Source organism: Syngnathoides biaculeatus, chromosome 15 (assembly GCF_019802595.1).
Source record: "Syngnathoides biaculeatus isolate LvHL_M chromosome 15, ASM1980259v1, whole genome shotgun sequence".
Taxonomy (NCBI): Eukaryota; Metazoa; Chordata; class Actinopteri; order Syngnathiformes; family Syngnathidae; genus Syngnathoides; species Syngnathoides biaculeatus.
Genome location: NC_084654.1, coordinates 9,018,554 through 9,041,764, shown reverse-complemented (window position 1 = coordinate 9,041,764; position 23,211 = coordinate 9,018,554). Strand labels below are relative to the sequence as shown.

General features: G+C 41.3%; 1 protein-coding gene across 1 annotated transcript in view; it reads left to right on the top strand.

The window, feature by feature from the left end:
* The window catches only part of myt1lb (myelin transcription factor 1-like, b), a 133,543-nt gene that overhangs the window by 36,051 nt on the left and 74,281 nt on the right, over positions 1-23,211 (top strand). The window contains exons 2-4 of the mRNA XM_061843043.1: positions 3,581-3,690; positions 11,749-11,794; positions 13,152-13,185. Of these exons, the coding sequence (XP_061699027.1) occupies positions 11,749-11,794; positions 13,152-13,185 (80 nt within the window). The 5' untranslated portion in view covers positions 3,581-3,690. The remainder of the gene's footprint in view (positions 1-3,580; positions 3,691-11,748; positions 11,795-13,151; positions 13,186-23,211) is intronic.

The following is a 23,211-nucleotide window of genomic DNA, read 5'->3' as shown; positions in this document are numbered from 1 at the left end:
CCATTCTTCGATTTCCTGGCTAAATGCTGGTGGGCAGACTCTCCTGTTGCACACCTGATGACAATGACTATCAGTTGGAGATTTAGGTGCCACAGAAGCAAAGGGAGGGTGCTGGATTGTTGTATTGCATCGCTTTCTTCCATTGGTCCATTCATGTGCGCATTACGCTATTGCTTCTTTTACTTTAGTATTAGTACCGGTTGTGTGTGACACAAACCCTGAGTCACTTTTAATCTTGTGTGGATTAGATTTTCTCTTTAGTTTTTCCTCTTCTTGGTGTCATCCTTCTCATGTGGCATGATGTTTTTCTACACTGACACCAAAGCTCAGAATTGAGGTGTGAAACATCTTGTTTGCATTGATTATTCTTAATTTTTTCTCCAGTTTAATTCCACCTGTGGCACCATTCAATATATTTTTTAGACTTGCTCTATGTGCAACGCAGAGCTTCACACAACAGAGACACTTAAGGAAACTTGTGTTCACTACCCCAGCTGCAAATTGATTGATTTGCCTGTGATTAATTACTAACACAAACACGGGAATGTTAACCGTTTAAGTATAACCTCAGTGGTACACGTTATGCATCCAGTAGTGGAGTACAAGGAAAAAGAAAACAAAAGCGTGGGCCTAATTTTTCATGGTTTCAGATGTATTAAAAACTATTGTTTATAGTAATAGTTTTGGTGAGAATGGTCTTGAGAAAAATTATCGTGACAGGTCTAGCTTTAATACATTTTAGTCTTTGGTCTTTGTGTCAGAGTGCTTTGTGTTATGAAAATGACATGCACACACCTCAGAAGATCTTTGATATACAACACAGAGATTCAGTACACCAGTCTGACCCTCAACTTGGCCGGAAATCCATCAAACACATGGAAGTGCTCTGAAAATTGCCAGTTTCATGTGGAACATGATGACATTCAGGCGCAGAAATCATTTCTGTGTGTGTATGCGTGGCATAAAGAAGAACACGGCATATAGAACAGAGAGAGAGAGAGAGAGAGAGTGAGAGAGAGATTTCATCTCCTCTCTGCCAGTATACATATCTGCTAGAATGTAGGTCAGGTAGCTACAGTCTCTATCAGAGCCCGGGAGACGAGGTTTCGTGTGTGTGTGTGTGTGTGTGTGTGTGTGTGTGTGTGTGTGTGTGTGTGTGTGCGCGCGCGCGCATGCTCACGCAAATACACGTCACATGAATAAAGCATCCCTGCATGCCCCATTGTCCTCAAGTGCCGTATGTACGTTTTATCTAAATGGGTATGATTTCTGTGAGTTTGCTTGATGGGGGAGTGTTTTAAACTCCTGTCATGTACAATGTGTGTCACCAGAAATGTGACAGCAGACATCACATCTCCCTGCACATTAGTGCGGCGAACCTACCTGTACAAAAGGCTTTTCATTGTGGTGTTTGTGGATGACGGAGCAGCCAGTCTTTTCCTGCTATTTGTGGTGTGTTTCCTGGCTTTGATAGATAGAGGAGGCCAGTGAAGGGCAGACATGGTGCTCCTCATTCTTCCAGAAACGCTCAGTGAGACGCACACACATTCACATGTCCTGCCTTTCTTTGCAACAAAAGGAGAGGATGTGAATAGACTTGTGCGCATGTGTCTACAGTTGTCCGTACCTTTGTGCGTGATCGACACACACAACAAAAGTATGTGCATGTGCCTTCTCTGTGGGTGTGCCCCATTGCTGTTGGAGGTCTATTATTCCCTCTCTGCCCTACGTCTGTCGCTGTCCTTGTTACTGAAACGAGCACACCGGCGCCCCACCTCATGACCAGACTATCTTCCGCATATTGCACGCAGGCTACAGCAGGTTGCTTTGTATCCATTTCCATTGTCTTTCTTGCAATTGCTCTTCCTTAGTTGAAAGCGCTCACAGGTTTGTTTTTTTGTTTTTTTTTTTTGCTACTCATGCTCACAAAAACACCAGGGAAATGTGGGATGTGTCCTGATTAAGAGTCAGAGAGCTGTGATTCGTCATCAGCCCCCATATGAAGACCTTCATCAGAGGACAGAGACAACACTTAACACCCAGATTATAATGACCAAGAGACAAGGATGCCTGTGTTATGTGAGAGTAAGCATGAGAAATGGGCGGTGGGGATTGTAGAAACATGTAATAAACCGGAGTCGTACACAGTTTTCACGACTTGCTTGCTTATCCTGATTTCCATGCATACAAATAGCTTGCTGCATGTTTGGCAGAATGGCATGTGCCAAACTGGGCCTTTCGGCGGATTTTGGTGGCGCGATGCAGTATCCTTCGACATCTGCCCAGCAGAGCGACAGTTTGGTAACAGAAAGTCAGTCTAAACTCAAGACTGCTGGGACTATTGTAATTTTTTGTGAATAATGTGAATTTTTTTTTTCCACAAAAAATAGTCAAAAGTGAATAGCCCGAGTTATACGTGGATATTGGGAAAAATGGAAAAGAAAAATCCCATTTCATCAATGCACACAGGTTTAGCCTACGTATTCCTTCCATTATTTTTATTATCATTACAATATATATTTTAATCATACCAGCACACATCTAATGGGGAGGTATTTGGGGGATGGTTGACAGATAATTGTGATCTGGGGACATATTTAAATCAACAGTGGTTAGCATCACCTCATTGTGCGTGTGTTTTTTTACTGTATCTATATGTACACATATATAGATGTGCTTATAGCATGCTGGGTGTGTGTTTATATCACACATTTGTGAAATTCAAAGTCATGTGCGTTGGACGAGTGGGCCTAGATCTAGGCTTTTAAAATTGTGTTGACGTGCGCTTTTGTGTAATAAAAACCAGAATTGCGACGCCCTTGCTGGTCCAAAGTCCCTTTAACTATGTAACTGCCAACACTCTTGTTACATAATACTATGAATAATAATTCAACAGGCACTCTGTCACATTCACACTTACAGCATGTTTACTCTAAAGGTCCAATGATTGTTTTCTTTGGATCTGCCTTGTAAGGGCATGTGAGTGATCGCGTTTGTGTGTGTGTCTGCATTTATTGGCCAGTCTGCAGTTTTGCTATGTGGCTGTAATTTGTTTGTCTGCGCCATCTGCTTTCCTTCAATACATTTTTTTCAATTAGTGGCATTGGCGGCAACGAGACACGCAAGTGGAGAGTGCGCTAAACACCTTGTACACACTTTCTGTGTTGATTTCCTGGTATCATTTGACCTTTTTTGGGGGGGGAGCAGAGAAGGACTTCTCTTCCTCACCCTCCCTCTTCACTTGCTCTCTTTCTGTAACTTTGCAAAGGATGGCGAGCCGAGCTGAGGAATCATGGAGGCAGGCACGGATCATTAGCTATATTTGTCCCCCACTTCCTGCGGAGGATGATAGATCTAGCTAATTACCCCATGTTGCCGAAGCCTATCGCACATGACAAGCGGTCCTCTCTGTGGCAGAAATCTGCATTGGCTCCGCCGTGCGCCGCATAGATGATGCTATATGATTATTCATGAGCTGGAGTCAAAGGAGAGGAGGAAATATCAGATGCCTCATGTGAATGTGATTGTTGTGAAAATGATTTTAATGACGTATGTTTTCCCTCTTCTTTCTTCAATGTAGAAAATGAGTCTGGAGGACATGTGGTGAGCATTTCCTCTCCAAGTGAATGCCAGTGGGTTACAGTGGAAGCAGAGGTCTGGAAGAACTGTCTCGACACCAAACCATTGCAGGTAGAGTGCAATCCTTTTGGATAGCTAAACCAAATTCATTAATTAAAAAAGGGTACACACATCTCAATGTTTCACATCTGATCAGAACAACCTTCTTGCCAGAAAAAAAAATCATCTATCCATAGGAAAAGAAGACTTCTATGATGAAACACTATAAACTAAACAGTGATGTTTAATAGATTTTTTTTTTTAGGATAAAGGTGAATTTTTTTCAGGGGAATTCCTATTCAAAGTTTGGGATCTACCAACATCTTGTTTAAATTTACAAAACATTTTAGTAATAAATATGAAGATTGATTAATTTATTTCTCATTTAATTATCACCATAAAAAAACTCACGCTATTCTTGATGATTGAAAAACAAATCCTGCTTTGTGCTTTTCAAGTGAGGTTTCTTGAGTTCCTTTTTCCCGGTGTTTTTCTTCTTTTACTATTATTGGTAATTTACTGGGGCACGAGGGAGGAACTGGTTAGTATTGACCTCACAGTTCTGAGTACCAGGGTTGAAATCCCAGTCCCGCGTAAGTGGAGTCTGCATATTCCCCACGTGTCTACTTGGGTTTTCTCCAGGCACTCTGATTTCCTCCCGCATCCCAAAGACATTTATGCACTGTGATTGTGAGTGCATCTGCTGTCTGTCTCTATATGCCTAGCGATTAGCTGGCAACCATTTCAGGGTGTACCCCACCAACTGCCAATGATAGCTGGGATAGACTCCAGCAGTCCCGTGACCCTTGTGAGGACAGGCGTCTCAGAAAATGGAAGAATGGATGGTAACTTATGTCTATTTACTCGTATTATCCGGAGTATTCATGAAATGGATACTCTGTATACCACTTTACAACATTAAATTAGTTTCACAGGATAAGCACACCATCATACACGGCAGTCTTTTTGTGTAACTTAAGAGGCAACTTAAAATGTAACATAAGAGGATCCACATCCAGTATTTTCAAGCTCTGATTGCAAGATGAAATGCCACAAACATATTTTCTGTCATTATCAGCGAATAAGCTGTTGTGAGAGTGTTCTGACGAGAGCTCTTCTTGCTCAAACCACATCAGTGTCACCCGTCCGGCCATTTTTCCGCACTAGTTCCAAAATCCACACCAGATTTCTGTCTCCATCTTTCTTGGTCGTTCACGCACTCAGTGTCGTTCTCACTCAATGCCCAGTCAGACGTGTACATCTCCACAGCCTTACACGCTAATTCACATGCACTTAGCAATTTGATAACGTCGTCTGGAGGTCTGGTGGTTCTTTAGCGCTGCACTGGATGGAATACCAATGTGTGAGCGTGAATCATTGTGTGTTTTTGTGCATGCGTGAACGTGTCTTTGGCTGAGAGTTGGATTGGTTGCTCTGTATGTGACATATTCTTTCTAAACTTGAAGGTGAAACAAAGCCAAACTGATTACTGTGTGGGATGTTTTGACAGATGTCTTTTCATCCCTCTTCCTTAACAAAATTCTAAACATACACGGTCCCATCTTGGAGTCTGTTTTTCTGACCATGTTTCATTCATGGTAATTTTATACATTTTGTTGATGAAACGTTAATTTTCTTTACATTTTGCTTTTTCCCCCTTTAAAAAAAATATCAATTTTATTCACAATTATGAATAGTGCATGTTTTGTTAGTAGAGGTTTTAAATCTAACCTTTGTTCTTAATTAAATGAGCAAATGGAAGTCGATATAGTATTCAACTGTTGATAGTTAATAAGTAATATAAGATAAACTGTTGGAAAAATGAAATTGAATATTACCTTGATTTTGATGTACTATGCGCTTTCAAGGCTACAACTTGAAGTGCATTTTTTTTAAATTTTTTTTTATTTCTGTCTTTTATTCTGGGTCTAATTGGCCCTCGAAAAGATGGAGTGTGCCTCCTCCTCATCCTGAAAATACAGACCAACCTTCATTTTTCTAAAGAATGCACAGAGACCCGAGAAAAATCAAAAGAAAATCTAAAAGGTTCTCTAACAAGCCGGAGAGGCAAGCATCCTTCCAGGTTCCAACACACACAAGGAGCCTTGAGGGAGGCAAAAGACACTCATACCGACATGATTGTTACTGCTAGTTTTAATAATGATAGATTAAAAAATCTAATTAATTTGCTCACTGTTTTCTGTGTCGCTTGCTAGCGCAAGCCTTGTTTTGAACTGTAGCGCCAGAGCTTCTTAGAACTTCAGACAATGTCCATGTTGGTTGACACATACATTTCCACCAAACATGATCATATAATATGGTAGCATTTTACTCTAAGTCCTCATTACACAGTATGTGTAAAATACAGAGGTCTTTTAACTTTAGGACAGTATTAATACATCTCTGCATGCGTTTTCTGTCTTCATATTTTCAGTATCACTGGTGTTCTGGAATCTACACCAGCTGTCGTTTGCTGAGAGACAGAATCCATACACCCTGAACTAATTGCTTTTCCATGACGGGTCACTTTACGACAAATAATATTACTCTTCACACTCATAAACACTTCACATTTGATTCACCCCAACATGGATGATTTTTGTATATCAGAGGAAGCTGACATTCTTAAAGAAATCCCACTCAAACTAAGGGAGAACATGCAAACTGTGATATGGATGTGGTAGCCTTACGTGCCACCATGCAGCTCTCCAAGAATAATATTATGATTAATTCATTGAACTTTTTAAAAATTGCCCAGTGTTTTAGCAATACAGCATTTTCAGCAGATGCTTTGTTTTATATATAAAAGCATAGAGGTTACACAACATCAACTACCTTTTGTCGAACTACAATGAACACCTGGAGACTGATATAATGAGATCCCAAATAGCAGGTGCTAAATTGTGCATTCACGCACGCTAACAGATTGCAAGTGGTGTTGGCAACACCTGTACAAGGGGTGGAGACTGTTATATTGAAAAGTTTTTGGGGTTTTCGCCTTTGAAAGAACATTGTAAGCCCAAAATGAAATTTAAAGTAATGGAATTGGAAGTGTTAGTGGAAGAGTAACAATAATATTTCTGAGTTACAGACTACATACAGATATGATTTTTGTAGACAGAAACAACAAAGAACCCATGCTTTGTTTGATTCAAGACTTCCTGAGTCCCTATTCTTCAAAGAATTGCATTTAAAACTTGGAATGGCCGATCCAACAAAGTGCCCTGGTACAGGCCAGGACCAAATAATTATCACAGTGCACTTAAGTGGCCCAGATGCCAGGTAATGCAGAGTTGAAAAGAGCTTCGTTATAGGAGACTGGTTCCAAATCAGCCAACCCTTCAATCAGTAAGAACCTCCAAAATCACATTGTTGAGGTGATGTCGTGATATCTTTTGTTGACAGCATTTGAAAAATGTTTACATGAAGAAAAAGGATGCTTTCACCCTCACCTCTCATTTTGCCTACCCCTTTTCATCTCGAGAAAAGTGCCACCTTTTGGACATCCCCTTGCAATTATGTACTAAAGACGCAAAATCATTAATTGCAATTTGTCATAGGTTTGAGCTGTCACATTGTGTGTACTAAATTAATCAATTTGCATGTAGTCCTCCCAGAGCACCCAAAATGAACAGGTTGCCAATTTAGCTTGTTTGGCAGACACAGTCTTGGGTACACATGGTAAGTGGAATAGCTTCCACGTTTACTTGAGCATTCCAGTTTGCACACATTTTTGCATGTGCAGACCTTGCGTAAATTATGCTTGCATATGACTTTTCATTTCCATCAGTCAATCAATACATAAAAATAAAGCTAATGGGAAAAAAAAGCAAAACTCACTTGTTATCAAATGACAATGATAAATAAACCAATGTATGCAATATTTGTGGTTGCAGTTTGTATCTTTTAAATGTACTATTCCTTTGCACGATAAACGGTACCCCTGGAAAATCTAAACTGCTCCGAAACAAAACAAAACCAAATATCTGAGATGATAATCACCTAATGCTTGGATCAGATGACAGGATTTTAGCCCCTATATTGGCCAGATTAGCTATTGGAGCCCATTTCCTAGATTGGGCCCAACACATTTTATTGGGAAGGACTTTGGTGTGGGCAGCGTGGGATCCATTCCACTAGTGTCACTCAGTGATGGTGTCGATGTGTGCCCTGCAACTGACTGGGGACCAGTTCAGGGTGTAGTCCACCTTTCGCCCAAAGTTAGCTGGAATAGGCTCCAGCACTCCCGCCTTACTAAGCGGCTTGCAAGATGGATTGGTGGACGACAAAATTTCTTGTAGTGTGACATAATCTATGACGAACGATATGGCCCTACGACACCAAAAAGAAAACTCTAGCATGATAGATTCTTTGGGATATCTTCCGTGTAGTGTGATATATCAATGGCTCCAAAAGAGCACCATGACCTCAACCAATTGGAGTGCATATTGCGACCAGCATTTCGTCCTTCCAGTTGTCATTGTTTAACATACTTAGTCGCCATTCTCAACATTTTTTCATGTGCACAAATCAATGTTAACCAAAGGTTTTGAGTATGGTTTGATAAAATACTTTACTTACAACCGTTAGTGCTAGCACTAGTTTGCTCGGCTTCATAATGTATTGTTGCCTCTTTGTGAGCTGTATCGTACTAAAATTATGTGAAAATACAGTACCCAATGCAACTCTTGAATGAACGTCCTCTCCTGAGCATTGGTTATGACCATGACACATTTTTCCACATTTTGTTCTTTCCCTTCCCCCCAACACAATACATTGCCGTGGCACGTTTTTTTGTCATCGCCATAGTAACAGTTGCATCCTGTCACATTGACTGGTGACATGTTCTCTGGTTCGGGCTCTCCGTTTGATTTGATAAGGGAAATTCCAGTGATCATAAAAGATGGGATATAGTGGTAGCAGAATACATGTCATGTACTTTTGGCACTGTCTGCATGAGATACGGCAAGATTTGATGGCAGTAGTCTGATACACTGCAACCGTGAAAGACCAAATTTGTCTTGTACTGTACTCTGATCCAAGCATAACAAAAAGTCTAATTGGAGATTGGACCTCCATCAAGCCAGAAACTTTTTTGGTAATATAAGCCTTGTTGTATAAAGTTATGTACTGAATCTACTATTGAAATCTGCCCAATGTTGAGTTGTTTATTGGTACATACCTATTCCTCCATGTTGAATTTGGAAAAGTCTTTTTTTTTTCTTCCCGGAAGTAACTGGTAGGCTTGCATGTGACCACTTTATTGTTATGAAGTCAACTGAAGTTTTGCTCTATAATATTTAAACTTCAACAAGGCTATAGCCCACCTGCAAAGAGGTGCCAAGGTCACACATCATAACATGTAAGTTGTTCGGTATGGAATAATTTGCCAGCTCGGCAGTTGCTCATCATCGTCTGTCATTTGTCCACAGACATATTTATGCTCTCATCCTCCCTCACAAAGACTTAAGGTCATTCCATCCAGGTTTACCCGTTAATATTTACAAGGTATCTCTACCATTCATCATTTTATTTTCCTCTTGTTGAAACATTTATGGGCATTTGTATAGAAACACACCATTAAGAGTGAAGGGCTCGACGGATGGTGGCCTAAATGTAGTATTAATAAATCATGTTTCATAAAAAGAGACATCAAAACAGGGTCATGGCCTTCCATTGTCTAATCCAAGCCTGCATGAATATTTAGGGATCTAGAAAAAAAAATGAGTTCAGAGGTTTTCAGGGTCCAAGTGGCACACTCTGGGAAAAGAGAGTCATTCATACTGTGACATACAATAGATCTAACTTATAGTTCTAAGATTCTTGTACTAGGGCTTTAATGTCATTATATGATGACTTGCATGAAATATTACTTTATTATTTAAGGGACAGAAAAAAAGAAACTTGTTTCTCATTGTAATGAGAAACTTTCTTGTTACAATGAGAAACGTTCTCATACAATAAGAAACAGGTTGCATTTTCCCATGTCCCTAGGGGCTCCGTAGAAAATACAGAACCTTTCTAAAAATGGAAAATCCTGGAAAATTTTATTTACATAAATCTATTCAAAATTAAAATGTTTGTAGATTATAAATTCAGGGCCCACAATTTGAACAATCTCATGTATGTGTGTATGTATGTACAGTACGTATTTATTTATTTACTTACATAATTTGGCCTTCCAGCTTATAAAATCCACAAAAGTATTGTGACAAAATCACCCCATATTTTGGAGGTCAGAAATGTTTTAAACTCTGTGTCACACTAATAATCTAGAAAACTCAAAGCCCCTGCACAGGTTTTAACAGGTGTCATTAAATTGCTTCAGATTGTCTCCGTTGTGTTCAATATGGGGGAGACTTGAGACTTGACAACTGGCCAGAAGAACTCTGGGGTGCTCTGTAAGGAGGCTGGCATTTCACGGGGTGTTGTGTCCAAGCCTAGCAATGGAAAGTCGAGTGGGAGGACAAACTGTGGCAGAAGTAGATACACCAGCAAAAGGGGTGACCGTGGGCTTCAACAGATTAGCAAACAGAGTAGATTCCAAATCTTGCAGAGATGCAGAAAGAGTGGAATGAGGCAGGAGTCACAGCTTCAAAAACCAGCACATTCAAGACTAATCAATAAAATGCTGCATGATATAATTTTTTTAAAGGGTCTGTATATATGTGCATGCATGCATTTGTATGCACATAAACGTATGCATATACCGGTATGTATGAATATACACTATGTACGTGTCATAAGTTATGTATGATAGAAAATGAATTGGTCCAAGATGAAGTCAGTCTTCTAGCTTTCAATGCACTAACGGTGTCATGAGCAAGGCTGGACCATGGCCAAGAGGGTTGTGGCTTGGCCACCGCTTCGAGCAGTTTCATCTCTGACACCTGTCGCCGGTCACAGCTGTGTTACATGAGGCACTGTGATTAGACAATGTATTTAAGTTGGAGTTTTGTCACTGGTTATTGCCAGTTCGTTCAGTATGCTTTCTGGCATCCAGGGTTACGCTGCCACTGTGCCATTGTAGCCCAGTCACACTTTTGGTTATGCTCTTTAGTTGACTCATAGTTATCGGACATTGTTTCTTGTGTTTTGGAACCTGCCTTCTTGGACTGTTTTGTCGTGCACAACTTTCGTTTGTAATAAACCCCACTGAACATCATGTCCTCGTCTTGGAGTCCTGCATTTGGGTCCGCCCATGCACCATTGGTTTGTGACAATCGGAGACGTACAGTGCAAATCCGTGTTCAGTGCTGTTTAATCTCACCGCACGCATCCCACGGCCATTTGTACCGAAAGCAATTGATGCTTTTGCAGAGGTTGGTGGTGACGTCAGCGCGTCTATTTTTTTTCTGAATCCGTGAAGCTGCAACAGCTGTATGAATGCACACTGGAGGAACAGAAAGGCACAGATGAATCAATGCCCTCCGTTGCATTTGTTATATGCAAATTTCTGGGAAGGCAGTGCGAGAGGAGCTGATACCTTCAAGTAACTGTGATGCTGATTTTGGAATACAGTATGTGTCGTTAAAATTCCCCAAATCCAAAGAAAAGCCAAAGCATGCATAGGTTATGACGAGCTCGCAGACAATATGCAATTTACAACAATCAAATATGAGTTTCTATAATTCACAGTATGAGTTATGTTTAAGACAGGGTTCGTATTTTGATATGGTCGCCTCGGGCGGCATTCTTTGGAGGGCACACTGTTTCTGTTTTCAAGCCCCACTTTGAAGATTAGCTTTACGATGCAAAGATGCACCACCTGTTGTTTTCTCTGAAAATTCACCATCAGCACCCCCATGCTGACAGACCTGGGGGAGCGCCACCGTGGCACGATGCACACTGCGCCTTTCAAGCCAGCGCTGCCACTGTCTTGGCAGCGGTGATTAAGGATCACAATATTGTGTTTTTATAATGAAATCATCCACCCCCCACCCCCACCCCATGCTCTCAGCGAGGCATTCACATAACCCCTCCATTTCTCTGCCAACGTCAGATACAGGGCATGTTTGACAAGTGGACGATAGTGGTGGGAACCCGAAAGAACGTGTATCTAAATTAAAGATAATTTAGTGATGCTGTCTGGAGCCAGCACTTAACAGCTTGTTTGTGCCTTCTCTGCAGATGGAGGTGGATGCAGACGATAAGCACCACCGCACACGCTCCAAAGGTATCCGCACTAATACACACAGCCATTCAGGGTGACCTTCACTCCCCCAACACCCAACTGCACCCGCACATATATATTGTACACACCACTGCACATCTCGCAGACTGTCACATTTCTGTTTTCCGTGTCAGTGCATACCCTGTCTATACTTCTAACTTATATATCTCACAGAAACAGATGTCCATCTCTATTCCAAATGAAAATGCATACAGCACAATAAAATAAATTATAAAACACACAAAGAAGTAGTGTGAATGCCCCAACTCACAAATTTTATTTACTGCGACAACTGAGTAAAACAATTACAAATTTTAAAAAACTGAACACAACGCGAACATACCAATATCTGGAATTACTGTGACTTTCCTTGGTTCTCTTCAATAATAGCTACAGTAACTCGTACAGTAGGTTAAAGGCTATGGATAAGAGGAGCGGTCACGTTAATGAGAGGACTCATTTGGTTTATACTTTTTGTCCTTTGACTGGATAAATTATCAAACATCCTTAAAAATGAAGGGCTGACTTTTGTTGTAACTCATCACTTTGTTGCCGACATTGCTGAGCACATCATGATTTTTGTTTGATTAAGCTTTGTGCCTCCTTATTTTACCAATTGAAAGATGCACCGAACTGAGAGATCATCTGCATGTCTGGAATAACGTCCCCCAACAATTAATTCTCCATTTTTTCATTACAATACACTGGTTCCATTATATTACAATACAAAAAAAAAGTGAAGTATTGTATACCTATATAAACACTGGTATTTTTCCATTTTTTTCTAAATACAAGCACAGAAATGTAAAACTTTGCATTTAAAACAGGAACTGAACTCTACCTTGTTGAGCCTTATGACAGCCATAATAAACAAACACTGTATTTGTGTAAAAACAAATAAAGGGCCACTGTATCAATATTAGATGGATGTGTCGGGAGCAGTCCTGATACTTGTGTTTTATTAACATTTTTAATTATGTAGTATTGTACATACAGTTTGACAAAAGTTTCTATTTCAGTTGACATAGGGTAGTTACTGTATGCTCTCAGTCTTAAAATGGAATTTTGCTGATTTATAGTGATGTTAAAAAAAATCCTGTGAATATGTAATATATTGAGGATGCCAAGTAATTACAATAATATGATTTGTGTGTACTATGGAAATGATTTCTAACATAGTGAAAAAATAATGGAAAAACTTTTTTTAAAAAAGTTAGTAGTACACCTGGTCAAATATTCATTTCATTGTCAAGTTAGTCAGATCAAAAGTCCCATTTATATAATATTCAGCAGCTCTCTTTTCATGTTTGATTCAAAAAAGGCCTTTTTCTTAACCAATATTTCTCTTTTACCCCCTCAGTACCTGTGGATCCTGGATTAACACAGCTTTTCAGGTCAGTTGAATTCATAAGGTATTCTCTACTTCAAACTGACAATCACACACACAAAGCAACCACACACTCCGAAACCTCCTCTCGCATCAACACATCACACACACGCAGCCTTATGTTGTGTTCATGTTGAGGTAGAAATGCTCGTAGGCATTTATTTCTCTTTTCATCATTAATCGTTTTATCAGCCAACAATATATATTGAAATATACATTGAAGTTCTGATGCTGATCATCATTCCAACTGCGTTTTGAGCCTCAGGCGTCCTAATTATCACAAAAGGCAACAGACCCAAAAGCAAACTACAGTACAGCTCTTACTAATTTCCCATTTATCAGTGGTGGCTAATGAAGTTTTCTCCATGGATGGGGTTTGTTATAATATCCATCCATTTGTTTTCCATAGCGCTCATCCTCACTAGGATTACGCATGTGGTGGATGCTACCCCACCTATCTTGGGGCGAGAGGCAGGATACACCCTGCTTTTCACCTGCCAATTACAGGGCACAAATAAACATTTGCACACACACCTACGGGCAATTTAGAGTCTTCAATCAATCTACCATTGCATGTTTTGAGGATGTGGGGGGAACCAGAGTATCAAGTGAAAAATCATTCAAACAGAGGGAGAACATACAAACTCCACACATGCAAGGCTAGGATTTTAACCACAGTCCTCACAACTATGAGGGACATGTGCTAACTTATCCTCACTACTGTTGTGGGCGTGTTGGATCTTATCCCAGCTGTCTTTGGTCGAGTACACACGGGGTACACGCTGAATTGGTCACCAACCAAATGCAGGGCACATGTAGACCAACAACCATTCACACATGACAATTACACCTAAGGACAATTTGGAGTCTTCAAATTGTGTGGTTTGGGGTGGGATGGGTTGGCGCCCTAGTGCCCTCTATTGACCTGCCTCACTAATACAACACCGTCATATGAAATACTGTATTTAGCGTGGGGTGTTTCTCCGCTTTTAATGTTCTAAACTGGACTAAATTATTAAATTTTTGTCTCATGCACTTGTTAATGTTAAAAGTGATATCCAATTATCAATTCATTATCCATGCAATGCAACTCTTTTGAAGCTCACAGCCTTAAAGAACTTTTTGAGTGAGTTGAGTGGGTGGAAGCTTGAATGTTTCCATTCACTTCATTTGAATCTTCAAGGTTTTGTGACTGGAACTTAGTTTAACTACTTTTAAAACTGATAAGGAGATAGTGTCTGCCATCTGCCTCCACCATCGCAACTGTGTGTCAGCTATTTAAATGTCTTTAGTAACAGCTTGGAAACTTCACAATGTCTACGAGCCAGCGTCCACGTACAGGAAATTGACTTGTTTTAATTGATACATTTACCATGCATATTTTAAATAATACTGGGCTTGACCAGTCCACGATGCACTCAGTCTCTTCCCCAAAGTTAACTGGGATACATTCCATCTTAACCCAAAAAGGAGAAATGAAATAGAAAATAGATGATGAAATTTAGTAAATGCACATTTACCTTGTCAATTTATATTTCCTCATCTGAGCTGGAAACAGGCCAGCACGGTGTAGCAGCAGAAAAGCATTGGACTCACTGTTCTGATTTCCCTGGTTCAATCCTGGACCCACCTGTGTGGGGTTTGAATGTTCTCTCCGTGTCTGTGTGGGTTTTCACTGGGCACTCCGGTTTCCACCCACATCCCAAAAACATACAACATTAATTGGACACTCTAAATTGCCCCTTGGTGTGATTGCGAGTGCGGCTGTATGTCTTGATGTGCCATGGGATTGGCTGGCAACCAGTTCAGGGTGTACCCCGCCTCCTGCCCGTTGACAGCTGGGATAGGTTCCAGCACCCCCAGCTACCCTTGTGAGGCCAAGCGGCTGAGAAAATGGATGGATGGGTGAGCTAGAAACAATAACATATTACTTTTTCCTTCTCATTATGGTTTCAGAATATTCATTTTCTGCGATATGTATGATGCAATTTGATAAAGTAACACAGTGATTCTCAAATTGTGCCACAACATGTGGAATTTGGGCTCCCTATAGTGCTACGCAAAAGATTCCATCCATCCATGCATCCACCCATTTTCTCTATCATGTTTCCTCACTTGGGTCATGGGCCTCCTGGTGCCTATCTCAGCTACATCTAGGTGAAAAGCAGGGTATACCCCGAACTGTTCGCCAGTCAATTGCAGTGCATATATAGACAAAGAACAACAAAAAGTTCAAACCATGCATAAGTTACAGTGGTTAACAAAGACAAAAAATATACTACATCAGGGACCGCATCTGAAACACACAGAAAGTTGGAAGAATGCGGAATGCAATTCAGTCTGACGCATAGTTTATAACCCGCCAGAAGTGTGTATTTTAGTGAAAAGATTGAACACACAGCGAATTAAAAATACGAATCCAGTCTCAGTGCTGACCAATCATAGGCACAGTAGTGTGGGACATCATTCCATACAATGGACACGGAAATTCTTTCTGGACCTGATATAGTTTCATTGTTGCGGTAGCTCAGGATGCCACCAACTGTTGGCAGACAAAGGGAAAGTTAAATGTTTATTACATTCGCTAGCCTGCAAGCTACAAAGCTAGCAAGCTACAAAGCTTGCAAGCTAAAGCCTAGAGATAAAATGTTCACTCAACCGTGGCAACATTGTCAAATTGTCAGTGCTTGGAGTTGTGTGTTTCTTACATAACACAGACATTAATAGGAAAGTTAACCAGTTATAAACCATAACACAGTGACACATGTGATCAAAATTTAGGCAGTAGTTGAACCGAAAAATTATTTTAAGCATCATCTGAGGTGAACGTCTCACATCACAATCCATCAGCTTGTGGGCAGGCCCGATTTTATATTTCATCCTATATTTAACCAGGTAGCCCTCTGAGAGATTTTTTTTTTTTTTAAAAGCCATGAGTTATAAGTACATCACATAACAAAGGCAACAGAGATATTAAAATGTATGGCATCTGACTTTAAAACAATGACCAATCCCAAATGCTTTCAAGTACATACAGAGTGAGTTTATTTTTTAATTGAGTCAAATTTGGCCGGCTTTTAGACGTTTTTTAGGCCTCTTCAGTGGGTTAATGACTCATTATCGATAGTGGAGTAAAAAGAAAAAAGTATTTTGTCAGCCACCAATTGTGTAAAGTCTCCCACTTAAAAAGATGAGAGAGGCTTGCAATTTTCATCATAGGTATACAACACCTAGGAGAGAAAAGATGGGGGAGGGGGACTCATAGCTTGATTTTTTTTAAAGAATATATTAGCAAACTATGGTGGAAAATAAGTATTTGGTCAACAATTTTTTTCCAATACCTTGTTATATCCCCTTTGTTGGCAATTACAGAGGTCAAACGTTTTCTCGAACATTTTCACACACTGTTGCTGGTATTTGCTTCACAGTGTGCTGGAACTCAGCATTCTTTCTCCTCCAAACACAACGTGTGTTTTTACCAAAAAGTACTATTTTAATTTCATCAGCCCATTTGGGATTCTCCTAAATCCCTCTTCTGGATCTTCCAAAAGTTCTCTAGCAAGCTTCAGATGTGCCAGGAAATGTAATGGTGTGAGCACTACTGGGTGGACTAGGCATCAAAACTTATATTTACACTTACACTTACATTTTAAATTCAAAATTCTGAGAGAAACCAGTTGCTTCTCAATTCACATCTCCAGAAACGGAATCCTACACAATACCATATTATCAATACTTTCCATTTAAATGTACTTTACCTGTCACTTAAAGGGCTTAACTGAGTGCTTGGTACAGTTTATTTGCTCATGTTCCACAAAGTCCGGCCATTTCCCCTAGGGAGAATGAGGCATGTAGCCCAAAAAATGTCTGCAGTTCATTAATGGTCGTCAGTCAGCCTGCAAATCCACACGAGTCCCAGATGTTGCGGGATGCAATGTTAGCCAAAGAGGGCAGAATGAACATGAGGTATGTCTTATTTCCACATAAAGACATGCTATGTATTCTCTATTGTGTTATCATCTACACTGTTCATTATATAGTGTAAAGAAAAATCTCCTACAGAGCTCCAAAGAATCTGTTTCACTGTCCTCTACTTGTCTTTGGGAGTTGTATCCACCCCAACAATGTATGAATTTCATTTGTCCTTGGCTTTGTGTTAGGAGGCTGCAGCAAAGATAAGGGTTTCTGCCTATTTATATCAATAAATAATATTGCACCTGGAAGATTACTACTGTGTTGCCTTTAGCTGATATCCATAGATATTGTAGCTGTACCCTCCCTCCTCTCTCTTCCCAGTGCTTCATCCCCTATACAATCCATCCTTTCGCCATTTTAAGACATTCACTCCTCCCTCGCTCACTCTCCTGCCGCCTGCAGATAGTAATTAATCATGGGATCGATGTGAGGCCTATCTCCACGCTGAGGCGTCTCTAATGTCGATAATGAGGCTCGATGGCCCTCCTCCCTCCGGAGAGCTGATCGTGCCCAGGATGAATACATTTGACTTTCTTTCCAACATCTAGGGTTGGGTCACAGAGACTGTTGCACGTGGACTGGAGAGACAGTGTTCATATTTTGCATACACAAACAGAACTGAGTCAACTTGTGACTTAGGCAGACGATCAAGTGATTTCAAATTGACTGCATTAGTTTTCTTCTCACAACCACACAGTGCGCCTTTTTTAAATGACTTTAAAATCACTATTGACAGTTGAAGAAAAAAATGAACATTTTATATTTGTGACTGCACCACCTTTAACTGAATCAGAGGAAGTTGTTTTTCCTCTCCAAAAAAAATATAGTCATAATGTACATTATCACATTCTAGTACATTGAAGCCAAATACACTATAAAGTTTTCTTAAATGACTAATGCACACTTCCAAAAACGTCAACAGAAAAGAAAGTTCACTTTGTTGACTCTGACATCATGATGAGAGAATTTACAACACGTATGAAGATCACTTTGGAAACGATATAGTCCTGGTGCAAACCGCCCAACACACAACAGTATACAACAGGACACTAGCAACGACTGAATGCTGGTACCTCTCATAAGTTTATCACAGATGTTGAAGGATGCCATTCTTCCCAGGAAGTAGATCCTACTTTCCTGGTAGCGTTCACAAAACCCCCCAGAGGCCAGCTCCAGTCTGAGGTACTTTGAGGACTCCACAACCTCCAAATCTCGAAGTTCACTGGCTTCAGAGAGGGAAGCGATCATTGGAAGTTCAGCACCATTTCCTTGGGCTGCATTGTGTTACACCGTCCCACTACGTCCTTGATGAGGTTCCTGTATTCACATCCTGGAGACGAGTCTTCTCCAGCTAAGTAGCAGACCTTCAGTAGATTGGGACACTGTCAGGGCCACTTCTCTCCTGATGTGATAAGCAGTGATGGCGGGCAGGCAGGATGGAGGTGAGGCGGGAGGTGATGGGTCAAAGACAGTGTTGAGGTCATTGGGTATTTCATTGTTACCATCCTTGACAGTTCGCCGTGACTTCCTGAAGCATGGCTGTCAAACAATCTCAGACTTCTCGTGTCTTCTCCTGGCTCAGCCTGTTCTCAGCCAAGGCACCTCCCTCAGCTCCTCAGACAGAGTTCAACCTTTTTCTGCAAACACATCATCTTTTCACAAGGATTTAGTGAGGTGTGTGTTTCTTCTGAAGACCCTCTTTTTATGATTTAGGCTGTCCTTCCCCTCATTGGTTACTAAAGACTCATTATTAGAAATCAGCACATTGCCCTGACTGGGACTACTCTTCTTCTTTTCCTTTCGGCTTGTCCCGTTAGGGGTCGCCACAGCGTGTCATCTTTTGCCATCTTAGCCTATCTCCTGCATCTTCCTCTCTAACCCCAACTGCCCTCATGTCTTCCCTCACCACATCCATAAACCTTCTCTTTGGTCTTCCTCTCGCCCTTTTGCTTGGCAGCTCCTTCCTCAGCACCCTACCACCAATATACTCACTCTCTCGCCTCTGAACATGTCCAAACCATCGAAGTCTGCTCTCTCGAATCTTGTCTCCAAAACATCCGACTTTGGCTGTCCCTCTAATGAGCTCATTTCTAATCCTATCCATCCTGCTCACTCCGAGCGAGAACCTCAACATCTTCCTTTCTGCCACCTCCAGTTCTGCTTCCTGTTGTTTCTTCAGTGCCACCGTCTCTAATCCGTACATCATGGCCGGCCTCACCACTGTTTTGTAAACTTTGCCCTTCATCCTAGCAGAGACTCTTCTGTCACATAACACACCAGACGCCTTTCCCCAGCTGTTCCAACCTGCTTGGACCCGTTTCTTCACTTCCTTACCACACTCACCATTGCTCTGGATCGATGACCCGAAATATTTGAAATCCTCCACCCTTGCTATCTCTTCTCCCTGTAGCCTCACTCTTCCCCCTTCATCTTTCTCATTCACACACATATATTCTATTTTACTTCGGCTAATCTTCATTCCTCTCCTTTCCAGTGCATGTCTCCATCTTTCTAATTGTTCCTCTGCATGCTCCTTGCTTTCACTGCATATCACAATATCATCTGCGAACATCACGGTCCAAGGGGATTCCAGTCTGACCTCATCTGTCAGCCTATCCATTACCACTGCAAACAGGAAGGGCTCAGAGCTGATCCCTGATGCAGTCCCACCTCCACCTTAAATTCCTCTGTCACACCTAAGGCACACCTCACCATTGTTCTGCTGCCATCATACATGTCCTGTACTATTTTAACATACTTCTCTGCCACACCAGACTTACGCATGCAGTACCACAGTTCCTCTCTTGGTCCTCTGTCGTAGGCTTTCTCTAGATCCACAAAGACACAATGTAGCTCCTTCTGACCTTCTCTGTACTTTTCCACTAGCATCCTCAAGGCCAATAATGCATCTCTGGTGCTCTTTCTAGGCATGAAACCATACTGTTGCTCGCAGATACTTACTTCTTTCCTGAGTCTAGCCTCCACTACTCTTTCCCATAACTTCATTGTGTGGCTCATCAACTTTATTCCTCTATAGTTCCCACGCCTCTGAACATCCCCTTTGTTCTTAAAAATGGGAACTAGAACACTTTTCCTCCATTCTTCAGGCATCTTTTCACCCGCTAGTATTCTGTTGAATAAGTTGGTCAAAAACCCCACAGCCATCTCTCCAAATTGCTTCCATACCTATACCGGTATGTCATCAGGACCAACTGCCTTGCCATTTTTCTTTCTTTGTAGTGCCTTTCTGACTTCCCCCTTAGTAATCATTTCCACTTCCTCGTCCTTCACTCTTGCCTCTTCAACTCTTCCTTCTCTCTCATTTTCTTCATTCATCAATTTCTCAAAGTATTCTTTCCATTTATTTAGCACACTACTGGCACCAGTCAACACATTTCCATCTCTATCCTTAATCACCGTAACCTGCTGCACATCCTTCCCATCTCTATCCCTCTGTCTGGCCAACCTGTGGAAATCCTTTTCTCCTTCTTTCGGGTCCAACCTGGTGTACATGTCTTCATATGCCTCTTGTTTAGCCTTTGCCACCTCTACCTTTGGCCTTCGTCGTATCTCGATGTACTCCTTTCGTCTCTCCTCAGTCCTCTCAGTATCTCACTTCTTCTTCGCTAATCTCTTTCCTGTATGACTCCTTGTAATTTGGGGTTCCACCACCAAGTCTCCTTCTCCCCTTTCCTACCAAAAGACACACCAAGTACTCTCCTGCCTGTCTCTCTGATTACCTTGGCTGTCGTTATCCAGTCTTCCGGGAGCTTCTGCTGTCCATCGAGAGCCTGTCTTACGTCTTTCCGAAAGGCCGCACAACATTCTTCCTTTCTCAGCTTCCACCACATGGTTCTCTACTCTACCTTTGTCTTCTTAACCTTCCTACCCACCACCTGAGTCATCCTACACACTACCATCCTATGCTGTCGAGCTACACTCTCCCCTTCCACTACTTTACAGTCAGTAACCTCCTTCAGATTACATCGTCTGCACAAAATATAAACTACCTGCGTGGTTCTACCTCCACTCTTGTAGGTCACTATATGTTCCTCCCTCTTCTGGAAATAAGTGTTCACTACAGCCATCTCCATCCTCTTTGCAAAGTCCACCACCATCTGTCCCTCAAAGTTCCTTTCCTGGATGCCGTACTTACCCATCATCTTCTTCATCGCCCCTGTTTCCTTTACCAATATGTCCATTACAATCTGCACCAATCACAACTCTCTCGCTGTCTGGGATGCTCAGAACTACTTCATCTAGTTCCTTCCAGAATTTCTCTTTCAACTCTTGGTCACATCCTACCTGTGGGGCATAGCCGCTAACCACATTATACATAACACCCTCAATTTCAAATTTTAGTCTCATCACTCGATCTGATACTCTTTTCACCTCTAAGACATTCTTAGCCAGCTCTTCCTTTAAAATAACTTCACTCCATTTCTCTTCCCATCTACTCCGTGGTAGAATAATTTAAACCCTGCTCCCAAACTTCTAGCCTTACTACCTTTCCACCTGCTCTCTTGGATGCACAGTTCATCAACCTTAATCCTAATCATCATGTCAACCAATTCCTGAGCTTTTCCTGTTTTAGTCCCAACATTCAAAGTCCCTACACTCAGTTGTAGGCTCTGTGCATTCCTCTTTTTCTTCTGACGATGGATCCGGTTTCCTCCTCTTCTTTGTCTTCGACCCACAGTAGCTGAATTTCCACCGACGCCCTGCAGGTTAGCAGTGCCGGGGGCGGGCATTGTTTACCCGGGCCACGACCGATCCGGTATGGGATTCTTTAGATGAACGCTCATATTTGTTTGGCACAGCTTTTACGCCGGATGCCCTTCCTGACGCAACCCCCTGCATTTATCGGGCTTGGGACCGGCCTACAGATTGCACTGGTTGGTGCCCCCATAGGGCTGCATTCCCTGACTGGGACTACTGTGACCATATAAAATAAATAAAAACAAAGACAAAACAGATATACTTTTTCTTTCATTTCACTGACAAGCTAATGCTTTAAATTGTAAATTGTATCATTTTTTAATTCAATGCGTTTAATTTACAGGGATGAATCAATATTGCTCCGTGGGCCACTGAGGGAAAAAATGGCTTAATTGCAAACAGAATGCCCATATGTACACAATTATTTGATCTAATCTGTAAAATCTTTCATATAGCCCTGAAAAAATGTTACCTTAAATTTATGGTGTTTAATTTTTTTTTCCACTATACTAGCAAGTACTCATGATAAATGGTTTGAAGGCCAAGTGGACAATACTCTGTAGACAGCAAGTTGCTCAAAGAAGACCAGCGGAATGTGAGGTTGTTTATAAGGCTGTCCGTGGATGGTGGCAGATGACAAAAGGCAGCAAAGACTGCATGTGAAAGCATCTCTTCCATTCAGACTTCCAATTACATGGTTGAATCTCTTTTATGAAAGAAAAAAAAACAAGATCGTTTCAACAGAGACCCCATCTGAATAAACCCCATGATGGCTTTCACACTCAGGGTGCACAGAGAGGGCGGGGTGGGAGTTGGGGAGGGGGCGCTACTGATATCACAGCACACATATTTGCCTCCGCTCCTCATTTACATATTTACAGTTTGCCATGCTAATCACGTTTATTGGAGGATATAAGGACTGAGCATGAGCTCAATTGCGAAGGACATTTGTAGCAGCATCTATTTGATGCACTGGGAAGATAATTCCACACGACCGCTGCCACCCAACACACACACACACCCCTCTTTGAAAAGAAATGGTTTCTCCTTTGCTAATCCAATTTCAGAAGACAAAAAGAACCATCTTATGTAACTAGGACAGCTTTTGCTAATTATAGTGTTAATGCACGGGGAAGAATTCCCCTGATTTGGTACAGAGACCAAGATTTGTGAAGATATTTTTCATGTTGTTAGATGTCTCTTGTTTGAGCAAGTACGACTCTCTACTATCACATTCTTACAAAGCCAAGGATCTATCACAAATGTCTGCTTTGAAACACAATTTCGACTCCCTTCACGGCAAACATGGAGGGGAACCCACACAGCATACAAAGAATGG